General features: G+C 38.9%; 1 protein-coding gene across 2 annotated transcripts in view; it reads right to left on the bottom strand.

Annotated features, from left to right (window-relative positions):
- Positions 1-16,062, bottom strand: part of LOC131943238 (carbohydrate sulfotransferase 15) — a 56,371-nt gene that overhangs the window by 32,707 nt on the left and 7,602 nt on the right. Inside the window, exon 1 of one of the 2 annotated variants that reach the window (XM_059303256.1) lies at positions 14,249-14,379. The exons of the other annotated variant lie outside the window; for it this stretch is intronic. Within the exon in view, the coding sequence (XP_059159239.1) occupies positions 14,249-14,300 (52 nt within the window). The 5' untranslated portion in view covers positions 14,301-14,379. Of the gene's footprint in view, positions 1-14,248; positions 14,380-16,062 lie in introns of those variants that run through there. 2 annotated transcript variants of the gene reach the window in all.

Here is a 16,062-nt window from a genome sequence, read left to right as displayed (position 1 = left end):
ATGTATTTTCTTTTTCTATATCTTACATTGTCATCTTAATTTTTGATCACCTTAGTAAAAATTTGCTTAAGATTATAAACTTCAAGTTTTAAAAAACAACAACGTTATAGTACGTCGTGTCAAATGACACACCGTTTAAAATGTCTACATTTAAAGTTCACCAAAATAATGACGTAAAAACTAAATATGATATGACGTTAGCATACATATCATTCAATCTAATCACTCTAAAGTACAAATCAATAATTTTTATTGATTAAGGGGCTGGGTGAGTTATTTTTATCACTATTCGCCCTTCCCCTTCCCTTTGTCCGCAACCCCGTTCCCCTTCTCCCATCCAACCTTGCGTCATCACACTAACCTCAATACCAACCGTTAGATAAACAGACCGTACTACTACTACTACCCGCACTATACCTATTCCATTTAAGAGACAAAGGCTGTATGACAATCCTACAGACAAATATTTATTCAACTAATATCACAACCCCCTAGAAACCACTCCAACAGACTGGGATACATAACTTGTAGACACCACTCCTCGTTGAATATCTCTTGCACCCTACCTACATCGACAATTTTGTCCGCCGCCCTCGCCCCCGTCCCTAGTATGAACTCGGTTACCAACAATTTCAAAACATGCATGTTCCGAGTTCAAAACCAACCTTCACCGACACTACTATGAACTCGGCCCCTAACACTTCCAAAACATGCCTGTACTAACTTTGAAACCACCATCGGTGAAAACTTCACCGACCTTAGTATGGACTCTACACCTACCGATTCCAAAACACGCATGTTCCGAGTTCAAAACCAACCTTCACCGACACTAGTATGAACTCGGCTACCAACAATTCCCAAACATGCATGTAACAACTTTCCAACCTGCCTCAGTGCTAACAAAATTCCCCGACCCTAGTATGAACTCGACTGCCCTCAATTCCTAAACATCCATGTACCAACTTTGTAACCTACCTCGGTGAAAACTTCACCGACCTTAGTTTAACTCTACCTAACAATTCCAATGATGCATATACGAACTTTGTAACCTGCCTCGGTGAAAACACCCCCGTCCCTAGTCTGAACTCGGTTACCAACAATTTCAAAACATGCATGCTCCGAGTTCAAAACCAACCTTCACCGACACTAGTATGAACTCGGCTACCAACAATTCCTAAACATGCATGTACCAACTTTGCAACCTGCCTCGGTGTTAACAAAAACTCCCCTGACCCTAGTATGAACTCGGTTACCAACAATTTCAAAACATACATGTTCCGAGATCAAAACCAACCTTCACCGACACTAGTATGAACTCGGCTACCATCAATTCCTAAACATACATGTGCCAACTTTGCAACCTGGCTCAGTGTTAGCAAAACTCCCCGACCCTAGTATGGACTCTACACCTACCGATTCCAAAACATGCATGTTCCGAGTTCAAAACCAACCTCGGTGAAAACTTCACCGACCTTAGTTTAACTCTCCCTAACAATTCCAAAACATGCATGGTCTAGATTCGAACCCTGCCTCGGTGAAAACGTCACCGACTCGTCTATAAAATCTGTCCCAACCAACTCCAAACCTTCCCTGGGCACCGAATAAAAATAACTCACCCAGCCCCTTAATCAATAAAAATTATTGATTTGTACTTTAGAGTGATTAGATTGAATGATATGTATGCTAACGTCATATCATATTTAGTTTTTACGTCATTATTTTGGTGAACTTTAAATGTAGACATTTTAAACGGTGTGTCATTTGACACGACGTACTATAACGTTGTTGTTTTTTAAAACTTGAAGTTTATAATCTTAAGCAAATTTTTACTAAGGTGATCAAAAATTAAGATGACAATGTAAGATATAGAAAAAGAAAATACATTGAGTGGTAAAAATAAAAAATTGTCCTTAGACGTAATGTATTATGTATAAGTAAACTTTCTTAAAAATTAACGAAGTTCAAGTCAAAAAGAAGTTTGATGAAAACTGTAATACTAAAGTGAACATGGGAAGGTAAGCTGCTGCAAGACTAAGATATATATTCGTCTTCCTTCTAGGTTCATTGTCTTTTTTGACGACGTACTATAACGTTGTTGATTTTTAAAACTTGAAGTTTATAATCTTAAGCAAATTTACCACCACCTTACCACCACCTTACCACCACCTTACCACCTTACCACCACCTAAGGTGATCAAAAAATTAAGATGACAATGTAAGATATAGAAAAAGAAAATACATTGAGTGGTAAAAATAAAAAATTGTCCTTAGACGTAATGTATTATGTATAAGTAAACTTTCTTAAAAATTAACGAAGTTCAAGTCAAAAAGAAGTTTGATGAAAACTGTAATACTAAAGTGAACATGGGAAGGTAAGCTGCTGCAAGACTAAGATATATATTTTGTTAACCCTTGTCTTCCTAAATTATTTTTTAACTTTTTAAAGAAATTGACTGTTTAGTTAAGGATTCTGACGCGAATTTTTTCACAAGGGACGATACTCGTGTCTGTAGACAAGGCTGTTCTAATTTTAGAACAGTTGTCTTTCCTCTCGTTTCTCTATTAGGGAAGTCGTAAGGGGAAGACACGCGACACGTCTTTTAAAATGTAAACAAGCGTGCACGGGGTGCACTTAAATTAAACCCCGCTGCGACAATTGTTAAATTTATCTGGCTCAGTGTGGTCAAATGGTGGTCAGATCAAAAGAAAATCGGAACGGTCATAAAAAAACTTAATTACTTTTCCAGACTTGTAAAAAACATGTCTACCCACGCATACCTACGTACCAACGCACCAAGTCGCCCTGTCGCCCATTAAAAAACACGAACCTACCGAGACTTCGTTTCGTCTCAAAACCTGACTTAACGGTGGTTGAAAGAAAATTCCGACCCTTAAATATATTTTTGTTTTCGCTGACCCTCGCTATAAGCGAATAGTTACAGCCATTAATCTTTCATACATAGCAAGGGACGGTTCGCAGGACATGTGGAAACAAATTTTTTTTAATTTGATCAAAGAATGACCGGGCGTACGATATGTGAACATAGTTCATGTACAGCTGTAGTCTAATGAAAAAAGCCGAGAGCCGTGACTAATTACAGCACCAGCTGTCGCCACACTTAACGCGGAGAGGGACTTAATGTCTTCGATTAATTACCTGTTGTGATCGCTTCAGTGAGCCCGCTATTAAGCAACCACGGGGAGCGCCTGGGAGGATCACGGGCGGATCGATAAGTACAAGCTGTCACTAATAAGTAACAGCTGTGGTTAAATGGATGTTATACACAATGACACTTTCTAGTACACGCTAGTGTTAGTCTTTTATTTTAAACGGCGTACAACAAAGAAATTAAAAGCAAACTAATTAAAATGGATTTCAAACAAATAAATTATACAAAGTAATTAAATTAAACAACAAGTAAACAACAATTAAAAATAAAATTTAAAAATAATAATTTAAAAAATTTAAAAATTTAAAAAATTAAAATCGAATTACGTAATATTAATTAATTATAATTTTAAAAACTCATTAAAACTAATTTTAAAAAATTCGTTAAAATTACGTAACTCGTTAATAAAAATTACACATAGGTGGACCATCATACTGATGGTCAGTGGGTTCGATCAATATTAACTTGGCCCTTGTACGGTGGTTGACAAGAACAAAGGATCGCATGTGGATCGATACGTGTCGGGTACCATTAGCGAGTAACAGGTGTCTCTAATGGATGTTTGTAGTCGACATAAACCCACGATGCATGACCAAATTAATTAGGCGGACCATCATTTGATGGCCGTGTGTGGAATCAATATTAACGCGCCCGTTGTCCCGATGGTCCCGTGGGTGCGATCAATACATTCCCATTAAAACGGGCAGCGGTGAGAAAACCTCACTAGTAGATCGATACGTAACAGATGTGATTAAATGAATGTTCTATTTTTGTAACGGTCGTTGTGGTGGAGAATTTACCTGTTTTTTGTACACGGTCGTTGTAGGGGAGAATTTAAAACATACATACAACCAAATAAACAAACCAACAAATTAAACAACAAAGAAAAGAAATATATCAAATAAATAAATTAAACAAAGTAATTAAAATCAAATTAATTAAAATGAATTTCAAACAAATAAGCAAATTACGTAACTCGTTAATAAAAATTACACACTATAAACAAAGTAATTAAATTAAACAACAAGTAAACAAACTAATTAAACAATCAAAGTAATTAAATTACATAACTAGTCAATAAAAATTCAAACTAATTATAAAATAAAATTAAAATTACGTAACTAGATACAAAATAAATAAAAATCAAATTAATTAAACTTATTAAAAATAAAATTACGTAACTAGATACAAAATAAAAATAATTAAAAAGTTAAAATCAAACAAATACAAAATAAATAAAAAATCGAATTAATTAAACTTATTAAAAATAAACAAACAAAACACAAACAAAGTAATTAAAATCAAATTAAAACAATAAAATTACGTAACTAGGTCAAAAATTAATTAAAATTTAAAAAACTCATTAAAACTAATTAAAAAACGCATTAAATTTACGTAACTAGGTCAATGATTACGTCATAATGTTACTAATTACGTCACAAGGTCACCGGTGGTGACCTACTGACCTACTCCCCCTCCTGCTCACCCACCCTAGGGTGGGTGAGTATTTTACTATATCTCATTGTCCCAGGCTGCTCACCCACCCTCACCCACCTTCACCCAGGTGGGTGAGTATTTTCCTATATCTCGTTGTCCCAGGCTGCGCCACCTGCTCACCCACCCTCACCCAGATGGGTGAGTATTTTGCTATATGTCGGTGTACCTCCACCTCCCCCAGGGAGTATTTTACTATATCTCATTGTCCCAGGCTGCGGCAGGCTGCGCCTGGTGGTGGGAGTATTTTACTATATGTCATTGTCCCAGGCTGGGGGAGTATTTTACTATATATCCTTTGCTCCTGCTCCTGCTCCACCTCCTGCTCCTGCTCACCCAGCGCCTGCGCCTTCGCTCCAAAAGGGACCTAATATACTACTAATATGACGGACTGAACATATATAGCGGCTTATTTGAGTAAAGTCTTTATTGTAGTTAGATCAAAATAAGTCGCAGTTTAGCTGCAACGTTAAAAACAAAATCCTGTCGTCAACTACGATGTTAACTCAAACATCTGTATAAAAAAAACCAATGCGTCACTTCATCAAAACTCAACCAGTTAAACGCTCAACGCCCGTATGAAAGACGTTGACGTGAGATCGATATATTAAAATACCAGCATACGTTGCTGTAGTTTGCCTGTTTGAGCAAGTTCTGCTTTATTGACACAGACTCAGACAATCGTGGACTCCAAAGTTGATCACCATTGGGTAAAAATAGTTGACTATTGTCAAACAAAATAAATTTCAGTAACATGCAGAAAATTAAAAAATCTTCCATTGTAGTTTCTACAACCTTTCCGTTAAGGAGAACACTATCTGGGTGATTCTCACTCAAACTAAATAGACTGTCTTTTTCTTCGTTCTCAATCTATATATATATATAATTCTCTTCTGTTAGAAAACAAGCTGCAAGCGCGCCTTGCAGTCCCCTCTCTTCCTCTCTATCACTACCACCCCCACCCCCACATGGTCAGGTGAGCCGTGGTTCACGCTAAATATTTACAATCATAGAGCCGGGTTTAGTGACGGCTATTAGGGGCAGATAATTTAGTTTGAAACGATTTTAAACTTAGAGGAGGTAACTAAGAGGAGGCTGCTTTCACGGGGGGAGGGGGTATACTAACTATAAGAAGTAGTTGTTTAGTTTCGGATATTTTTTCTTCTCTAAGGTAGGATACTAAGGTATTCGAACTCGGGACTTTTCGGTTCAGCAACCATGAGCTATACCGACCCAACCACGCCGATCAGCCAGAATTCCAGCACTGTGTGCCTGGTACCCTATAACGGAAACGCAGCCCTCTAACCTGCTCTACTTAAAGCAAACAAAGCATGAAGTTGACTTTGGCGCCGGCCTGATACGCACACGTTATGAAAGGTGAGCGGGGAGACGAAACACCTTTAGCCCGCAGGTAAAAATCTAAACTTCCACCAAAACCCCGGCAAGACGAGTACGCCTAGCTCCAGTATCTAACACAATAATGTAGTCTGCACAGTTTGGATAGTGTCACTATGTTATTAACTCACGTACAAGTGCGTTGCCGTTGATTGAAACTGATACAAAACAATAACAATACGCTGAATACTCTTATTGAGGTGTTAATAAAAAGTATCGGGATATCATGTATTCGAGTTTATTTCTTTACTAGCACACACATAGCCATAGCTTTAACAGAAACACTATCCCAAAACAAAACCATATACCTAACAGCGACACCGAGATGCTAAACTAAGATAATTACCCTGGCGGTTTTTTTTTTTAAAAGGTATTTATTTATCAAAGGCGCAGGTGGAATGTGTCTACAATCCCCCCTTTACAATCTGTTCTATTGCCGATCAGGTTATATAACTCAGGTACAACTTCAAACCAGACGTCCCGTCTGTAGAATCTGTTTCTGGAACCTACGTATAGCATGGCTGGCACCATACCAGGCCGACTATACTTCCCCAATGAGATTCAGGTACGCATTAGAGCTGTGTAGGCTCATGTGCGCCAAGAGTGGACCAAGCTTTAGTTTATCATCTCCACTAGACCAAGCCGATCTCTACCCCTTCCCCTTTCACCAGCCGTACACAGCTAATGATAAACTACTGATATAATCAACGGACATCTAATGGGCGTCATGCCCACTTCAGTGTAAGAACAACAGGCGACGTTGTTTTTTAACACGGCTGTACTGTCTTTCTTATGACTGTTCTGTCTTTCTTAGGACTGTACTGTCTTTCTTAGGACTGTACTGTCTTTCTTAGGACTGTTCTGTCTTTCAGTGGACTGTTCTGTCTTCAAAAGGACTATTCTGTCTTCAACAGGACTATTCTGTCTTCAACAGGACTGTTCTGTCTTTCATTGGACTGTTCTGTCTTTCATTGGACTATTCTGTCTTTCATTGGACTGTTCTGTCTTCAACAGGACTATTCTGTCTTCAACAGGACTGTTCTGTCTTTCATTGGACTGTTCTGTCTTCAACAGGACTGTTCTGTCTTTCATTGGACTGTTCTGTCTTCAACAGGACTATTCTGTCTTCAACAGGACTGTTCTGTCTTCAACAGGACTGTTCTGTCTTCAACAGAACTGTTCTGTCTTCAACGGGACTGTTCTGTCTTTCATTGGACTGTTCTGTCTTCGACAGAGGTGTTCTGTCTTCAACAGGACTATTCTGTCTTCAACAGGACTATTCTGTCTTCAACAGGACTGTTCTGTCTTCAACAGGACTGTTCTGTCTTCAACAGAACTGTTCTGTCTTCAACGGGACTGTTCTGTCTTTCATTGGACTGTTCTGTCTTCAACAGGACTGTTCTGTCTTTCATTGGACTGTTCAATAGGACAGTGCTGTCTTCAAGGCTATACTGTCTTCAACAAAACTGTGCTATCTTCAACAGGACTGTGCTGTCATACAACAGAGCTTTCAATGACGCCCGGCCACAAAGACACGATGCTCAACATTAACGTAAAAGATGGTCTAAATTATTTCGTCAACACTCCCCATTCACTGCACACATACACATACGCGCAACACACCTGCCAATACCCCGACGTGGTAGTTATGTGGGTAAATAAAATAGGTTTTTGTGAGCAGGAGGGGTGGGGGTGAAGGAAAGGGGGGGGGGCACATCACACTTGTATCTTGACAGTCCTATCCGGGGGCTGTGAGTTCACTTCGTGGCTAAAAAAATCGATGGCCCATCTTTATTTTACGAAAATCTGTCAATACATTGATTTATCTTCGCAATAAAAAAGTAAGATCTATCCAAAGATAAGCTAAGAGTCTAAAATATCAACAAGCAAAACAGATGTAGCGTAGTGTTTTGTTCGTCGGTAAAGGAGATTTGTTTTACAGACAAATTTAATTCCAAGTGAACATAAAAAGACGACACATTGTTTCAAATGCAGGTTGGTGCATACTTTAAGAAATGTTTTTTATGTTGTTTTTAATTATCTGAAACTTAAAGAATTATTATTAAACCAGCAGTATAGAGAAATCGTGAATAACCATAACAAATGTCTGCGGTATTCATCAAAACGAACAACGCAAATCGTGATACATAACGTAGGGAAGACTAGACGATTCGATATGGTAACTTTGACTCGGTAATGTAAAAAAAAAAAACAACCTGCAAGCATATTTTGCCCCCATTCTCTGCATCTTAGTATTCAAATACTAATCTGGAAAAAAGTTTTGATTTCATTCAGTTCAAAACCACTGTTGTAGATGCGCTTTTCACGTCATGTGGAAGGTGAAGCAAGACATTGACAGCGCCTTATAAATAAAACATCAACCCCAAACCCGACCATACTTCTACAGTAAACATAAGCAGCTCGAACATTATAACCAGCAGATCAAGTTGAGTGCATCTGTTACTGTAAAAACAGAACCCGCAAAAAAAAGTTCCAGAGCTGGAATTTTAACGCCTTACCATCCCCTTCCACCAAATGGTAACCCGATCTTCAAGTTACCCAGATACCTCACGACACTGTACTTTATTTGTTGTTGGTTTGTTGGTGCTGGTATTTCACCTATCACATTCCCACCCCCACCCTTTTACTCTTCCCCCCCCCCCCCATTTTTAACCCGATCTGCTTAATCTCCGTTACCCAGAAACCTGACGACACGGTACTTTATTTGTTGTTGGTGCTGGTGCTTCACCTATCACGTTCCTACCCCCTCCTCCTCTCCCCCCCCCCAATTGTTAACCCGATCTGCTTAATCTCCGTTACCCAGAAACCTGACGACACGGTACTTTATTTGTTGTTGGTTTGTTGGTGCTGGTATTCCGCCTATCACGTTCCCACCCCACCCCCTTCCCAGCTGGGCGACTGCAGTGAGTACACCTGAACTCACGGGCCGGAGAGGTTATCACGTGACACTAAACTGAAACAGGGCATTCTCTGGAGCGCTGGGATCTCTGGCGAATACCAGTGTGTGTTACCTGTCAGAGGCGGGTTACCCCGACAGAGAGCGACGCGTACCGTAATGATAAACTAGACATTTCATCTGACGTCAGTGTAATGATAAACAATACATGACGTCATTGAAATGATAAACTAAACATTAATCTGACGACACTGTAATGATAAACATTACACTGACGTCATTGTAACGATAAACTAAACATTAATCTGACGTAAAAGCAATGATAAACAATACACTGACGTCAGTGTAATGATAAACTAAACATTTCATATGACGTTATTGTGATGATAAACTAAAGATTACATCTGACGTCAGTGTAATTATAAACAATACGCTGACGTCATTGTAATGATAAACTAAACATTACATGTGACGTCAGTGTAATAATAAACAATACACCGACGTCACTGTAATGCTAAACTAAACATTACATAGGCGTCATTGTAATGATAAACTTAATACATATGACGTAATTGTAATGATAAACACTACATCTGAATCAGTGTAATGATAAACAATACACTGACGTCATTGCAAAGATAAACTAAACAATACACTTGACGTCATTGTAATTATATACAGACTAAACAATAAAGCTTTACATCATTGTAAAGAAAAACCAAATTTACATCACGTCACCATAATCACAGACTAAACAATTTGCATTACGTCACCATAATCACAGACTAAACAATTTGCATTACGTCACTGTAATGATAGACCAATCATCTAAACAGGATGTCACTGTAATAGACTAAACAATTACCATTTTGAATTATGAGGTTAAAGCACGCTATAAGCCGCCCGCGACAGGTGGTGCACGTATATGTGTGTGTATGTATTTGTGTATAGGTGTTTGTAAAGATGGGTTTGGTTGTATTAGTTTCCTTTAATTAATGTGTTGCGGACATTTGGGTTAAATTATCTTAATATTGCACGCTACATCTAGATAAGGCTTTTTAAATAAGAATTTTATTAACACAGCAATAAACGAAATTAGGACGATCACGCCCCCCCCCCCCACCTCCACAGTTGAGCTATAATTGGAATTGTTTTAATATATTGGAAATGCAGGGCAGGATAATTATTTAAAAAAAACAAACAACAACAAACACTTGAGATGAGTAGATACTGAGATGTGAACATTTTGCTATTGTAATCAGGTTCTCCGGGGTAAAGGTGGGATAGAGAATAAGTGATGGTCACAGTCTAACACAAGAATCGTGGACTGACCAAAGGAAATAGGAGCGGGAATGGAGGGGGGGGGGGGTTATAACAGAAGGGAGGTTGAAGGTTGTAATGTCAAAGGGTTGCAATCACCGGTTTATCGGATTACCTTGTTAGCACAGTGGCATTACGGTACTACTGTTACGATATTATCTACCGATACGGACCGTGCTTATAAAATTATACATCGCGCGGAGTGATTTATCTTTTCATTAGATTGTTTCATTGGGAAAGGGGGTAGTAAAGAGCAATATCTTGATTTTCTTTATTCTTATTTTAGCTAGACTGTTACTGCTTCTATAAGCTCGATCAATACGCAGATAGAGAAAGAGCTTATATCTTTTATTTTAAACACAACATAGGCATAGGGCACTAATTTTTTTCAGTACAAAATAGGACATTGCATATTTTCTAATCTTAAGCACAATAATATGACATTAGTATTTGTTTTCAAAATTTAAAACAATATAGGACATTACGCTTTTTCTAATGTTTTAAGGACGAGATATGGCGTAACATTTTTCATAGTAGGACTACACCAGTAATTCTTAACCTGGGTTCGATCGAACCCCAGTGGTTCGGTGAATCAATCTCAGGGGTTCGGCGGAGGTCAAGACACAGACCCGACTCATATGATTCACGGTCGGATTTTGTCGGTCCGTACTATAGAACTATTTAAGAAGGGTTCGGTGAACGCGCATTTGACATTGGTGGGGTTCGTTTACTCCAAGAAGGTTAAGAACCACTGGCTTACAATATGGAATTACCATGTTTCCAATAAAATGCTGACAATCAATTATCAATGGGGGTGGGGGAAAGAGAGAGAGAGAGAGAGAGAGATAGAGAGAGAGAGAGAGAGCGAGAGAGAGAGAAAGAGAGAGAGGGGGGGAGGGGTTGAAATGTTACATTACACGGGCGGGCAGGCGATAATAAAAAAATTGCTATGTAACGTATCGCGTAAAAGTGCTATAAACATCTTATTTTTTGTGCTAAATAAACAATACATGCACGTGCACTTCACCATGGCGAGCCTGGGGAATTAGGCTACCAAAAGTGTTTAGGGAATTAGGCTGACAAAAGTATTTAGGGAATTAGGCTGACAAAAGTATTTAGGGAATTAGGCTGACAAAAGTATTTAGGGAATTAGGCTCACAAAAGTATTTAGGGAATTAGGCTAACAAAAGTATTTAGGGAATTAGGCTAACAAAAGTATTTAGGGAATTAGGCTCACAAAAGTATTTAGGGAATTAGGCTAACAAAAGTATTTAGGGAATTGGGCTAACAAAAGTGTTTAGGGAATTAGGCTCACAAAAGTATTTAGGGAATTAGGCTAACAAAAGTATTTAGGGAATTAGGCTAACAAAAGTATTTAGGGAATTAGGCTAACAAAAGTATTTAGGGAATTGGGCTAACAAAAGTGTTTAGGGAATTAGGCTCACAAAAGTATTTAGGGAATTAGGCTAACAAAAGTATTTAGGGAATTAGGCTCACAAAAGTGTTTAGGGAATTAGGCTCACAAAAGTATTTAGGGAATTAGGCTCACAAAAGGGTTTAGGGAATTAGGCTCACAAAAGTATTTAGGGAATTAGGCTAACAAAAGTATTTAGGGAATTAGGCTAACAAAAGAATTTAGGGAATTGGGCTAACAAAAGTATTTAGGGAATTAGGCTCACAAAAGTATTTAACACAGTGAACTTGAACACAATACAGCGCGGACCCAGCGGACTGTGTGGAGTATTAGACGCAGGAAATTGGTGGTTGAACCTCGACACGAGCGTGAATGTCAAAGTGACATGAAAGGTTATCAACACATCTAAAAAGGGGGGGGGGGGGGAATTGTGTTTTTTGTGTTGTCGCGTGCTTAAATGCAGCCCCCCCCCCCCCCCCCCTGCTTGCAACAGTGCAAGGCATCAGGTAACTTTGCGAACGCGCCAATAATTTCTTGTGTTTCATCTGGGCAAGTTTAAGTTCAGTAATAGTTCAGCGCGTCGGTCGTGTAGACATTCTTAGGCATAGCGAAACTAAAGTTACAAGTACTTACAATTGATTTTTTTAACTTTATTTGCATGTATCGTAACTTGTATTTGATAATCAATGAGCTAACTGGAGGTCAAAGTTTGTCTTTCTCTTCTTAATTATTTCCACCATCGCAATGGGGGTGACTGTTTATTATAACAGTAATTAATACGCTAAATATGCCGATCATAACACATTTGTCACATTATATATATTTGAGTCTGTATACGCTAGTATAAGTTTGTATTAGATTAGAAACAGTTAAATAATACACCAGCGCATTTTAATGCAAGTATAAGTTTGTATTAGATTAGAAACAGTTAACTAAATCACCAAACGACAATCAGTCCAAAAACTTACAACAAAGCACCGTTATGTTAAACGAAAAAATCGCTATTGATCCAGCTGTTAAAAAAATGAACACTTTTTTTTTTAAATAAGAGAAAAAAAAACTACATCACTGCTACCTATTTTATTTCCCATTACAATTCACCAAGAAATATACGGTTATCTTTTTTTCCCTTCTCCTTTTAATTGAATTCATAAAAAGGAAATGGAAAGGTATTAGAGTCGCCGCATGACGCAAGATTAGATGCCAGGGGTTCAAGGGAAAGCTCTTCGATAATGGGAAAAATATGGTCTGGAAAGGAAATCTACAAGGAAATACTGGAGCTAAAAACTCCGCCTGCATTTAAAAATGTATTTAGAAAAATATGGTATGGAGAGGAAATCTACAAGGAAATACTGGAGGTAAAAACTCCGCCTGCTTTTAAAAATGTATTGAGGAAAAATATATGGCCTGGAGTGGTGCTTTAGTGTGTGTGTGTGGGGGGGGGGGGGGGATTTAATTTAGATATCAAGACTAAAAGGGACGGAGTTGTCTAGCGGTAGAGAGCTGGATTGCTAACCCGAAAGTCTCGAGTTCGAATCCGGGTTCAAGTCAGTAGACCGTCCCTGAGTCCACCCAACTCTGATGGGTACCTACCTCACGTTAAGGAAAGTAAAGGCGGCTGGGCATAGTGCTGACCACACTATCTCTTCATATGCCGAGGTCACAGAAACAAGTGAACTCTACTTCACTTGCCCCATAGACCGTCAGGTTTGAAAGGGAACTTTACTTTTATCAACACTAAAAGCCTTGTATCCGCTCTATTACACTCTTTAATTACATCGTGCAGTGTAGCCAAGTTTTATTTTAAAGAATAGATTTTATGTTGATGTTTAGGTTATCAAACTACAGTGTTGTAGTTTTAAAGATAGAATAGGACATTTGTAGGTTTGTTACCCCTAAGTTCATTTAAGTTTTTTCGTCTTTTCTCTCCCACTCGCGTGCCCTAAATGTAGAAGCGCTAGAATGTTAACCTGAAAGTCTCGAGTTCGAATCCGGGTTCAAGTCAATAGAGCGTTCCTAAGTCCACCCATCTATCATGGTTACCTAACTAAAGTTAGGGAGAGTAAACGCGGCTGGGAATATAGTGCCGACTACGCTTTACCTGCGTATGCCAAGGTCACAGAAACAGGGGAACTCTACTTCACTTGCAACATGGACCGCCAACGGGCTATATATCGCATAAGTATACACTGAATTGTGTTGGAGGAAATCCCGAACAAGTACATATCAGAAGGTCCTTGGGGAAGATGTGAAGTTGAACTGTCTCTAAGACCTTAGCCAATGAAGGGATATATAGTCGACACCATGCCCAGCCGCCTCTACTTTCTCCGACTAGATTCAGACACCACCAGTCCGGGCTAGACAGAATGGGACCGTGAACCAAACTCAAGACCTTCGGATTAATGATCATGCGCTCTACCGGTTAACCACGCCGCTCTCAACCCCCTGTAGAGCAGCGGTAAAAGATTTCCATTTTCAAAACAAAATATCTAAAAAAAAAGTGAGGTTGTAATTCATAAAAAATATAATTGTGCTCACCGCTATTTAGATCCTGGTCGTCACGATAAATTTCACTTAGGCTACTCCACATCGTGTAAACCGTAAACAGTGTACACACACAAAAATATCAACTTCCAGTTTGAGAAGCTGTTATTTTTTAATTTATTTCTAAACTGATAATTTTTTTTTTCTTTTAACTTGTGGTCAAACTTCAAAGCATTTATTTACACCATCTCATTAGCTTTGAAAAAGCAATAAACTTCACACGTGAAATTACCAACAAAAAAAAATGTGAAATGTACGAGTGGAGGTTTAATAGCTAATCATAGGGGCGGCCACAAGGCGAGGTGGGGGGGGGGGGGGTCGGGCCGTTCCGAGGGACACCATTCAAGGGGGGTAACGCCAAAACGAAAAATTTTATGAGAAAGCCTGCCTTTTCCTGTTATTTTTATATCTTGTACAAGATATATCCATCATTAAGCACGAACCGACACTAACCTGTTTAAAGTTTTGGTACATCGTTAACAGGGCGGGTATCACATTGGGTCATAGCACTAGGCAGTGTTTCTTTCAGACTTTTTCGGGGTTGGGGGAGGAGCGGAAACTGGTAAAAGTATATATTTTCTATATAATTTTTTTTGTTGGGGGGGGGGGGGGGGGTAGACGTGCTTCGGGGAGCGTTGCTCCCTCCTCCCCCGAATAGATGCCTGAAAGAAACTCTGGCACAAAGTCGTCACCCCACCTAGTGACGCCACTGGCTAAATCACAACAAGACTAAGTTTAAAAAAAGACCAGTCATTCTTTCTTCTTTCTTTCTATTTAGGCGATGGTTAAACCAATCACCAGGGGAGGAAACAAACGGCAAGATTAACGACATAGGAATCAATACTCTGCTGCAAGGTAAAGGGAAGTTACTCTTATATGCTTTTATTGTAATTGATGTTAGGAGTAACCAATGCACGGCTAGACGCTCGTTAGGCTCCGTTCTATCATGCTGTCCCTATACATAGCGTCTGATTAGTCGGCAATAACTAACGTCGTTGAATGCACCCAGGCGTATTTTTTCATGTATAGAAAGCTTTTTTATTTTATTTTATTTTACAGTATACACGATGCAGAGTTTCGCACACGTCCCCATTAGTATTACTAGATCTAGTATTAATAGCGTCACACGGCCGAGGTTTGTGGGTCGGTGTGTGTGTGGGGGGGGGGGGGGGGGGTGTTCCGCATCGGGTGGCACTATTTAGGGGGTGACACATATTTCGAAAAAAAAAACAACCACGTAAAATTTGCTGCCGAAACAATATTTTATCCAGTTAAAAATTAAATTTTAACTTTATACTAGACCATCCATTATCCTTTGGATAACTATGGGTTTAGGAGGGGTCATTCATAAATGACGTCAAGCTTGTTTGACGATTTTTTAAATCTAACACCCCCCCCCCCCCCCCCCCCCCCCCCCCCCCCCATCTTCACAAAAATCAGATCCCTATTTTAAAAGCAATATTTAATCCAATAAAAAAAATAATAGAATAGTAAGTAGAGAGGGGTTGACGCTAAAAGGAAAATATTAAATTATTGTAAGAGTGTGTGTGTGGGGGGGGGGGGGGATATAATACCCTTAGTTACCGCACGGGCTGACACCCACCCCAGTAACGCCACTGATTAGCACTATCTTTAAGACGTAAAGAGAGTTTATAGAGAGTTTGGATTAGAGTTGAGGTAGGGTACAGGTAAAGGTATCGTTATGTTTTATATTCAAGGCAAGGCCTATCTATCGGCGTTTATATAAGGTCTATTATTTAAAGCTTTTTATACATTAAAAATTTTGTCATCATTATTCTAGATTCATA

This window comes from Physella acuta, unplaced genomic scaffold (genome assembly GCF_028476545.2).
Source record: "Physella acuta isolate Inbredline_101_S28 unplaced genomic scaffold, ASM2847654v3 ptg000449l, whole genome shotgun sequence".
In the NCBI taxonomy this organism is placed as follows: domain Eukaryota; kingdom Metazoa; phylum Mollusca; class Gastropoda; family Physidae; genus Physella; species Physella acuta.
This window is presented reverse-complemented; position numbering and strand designations above follow the sequence as displayed.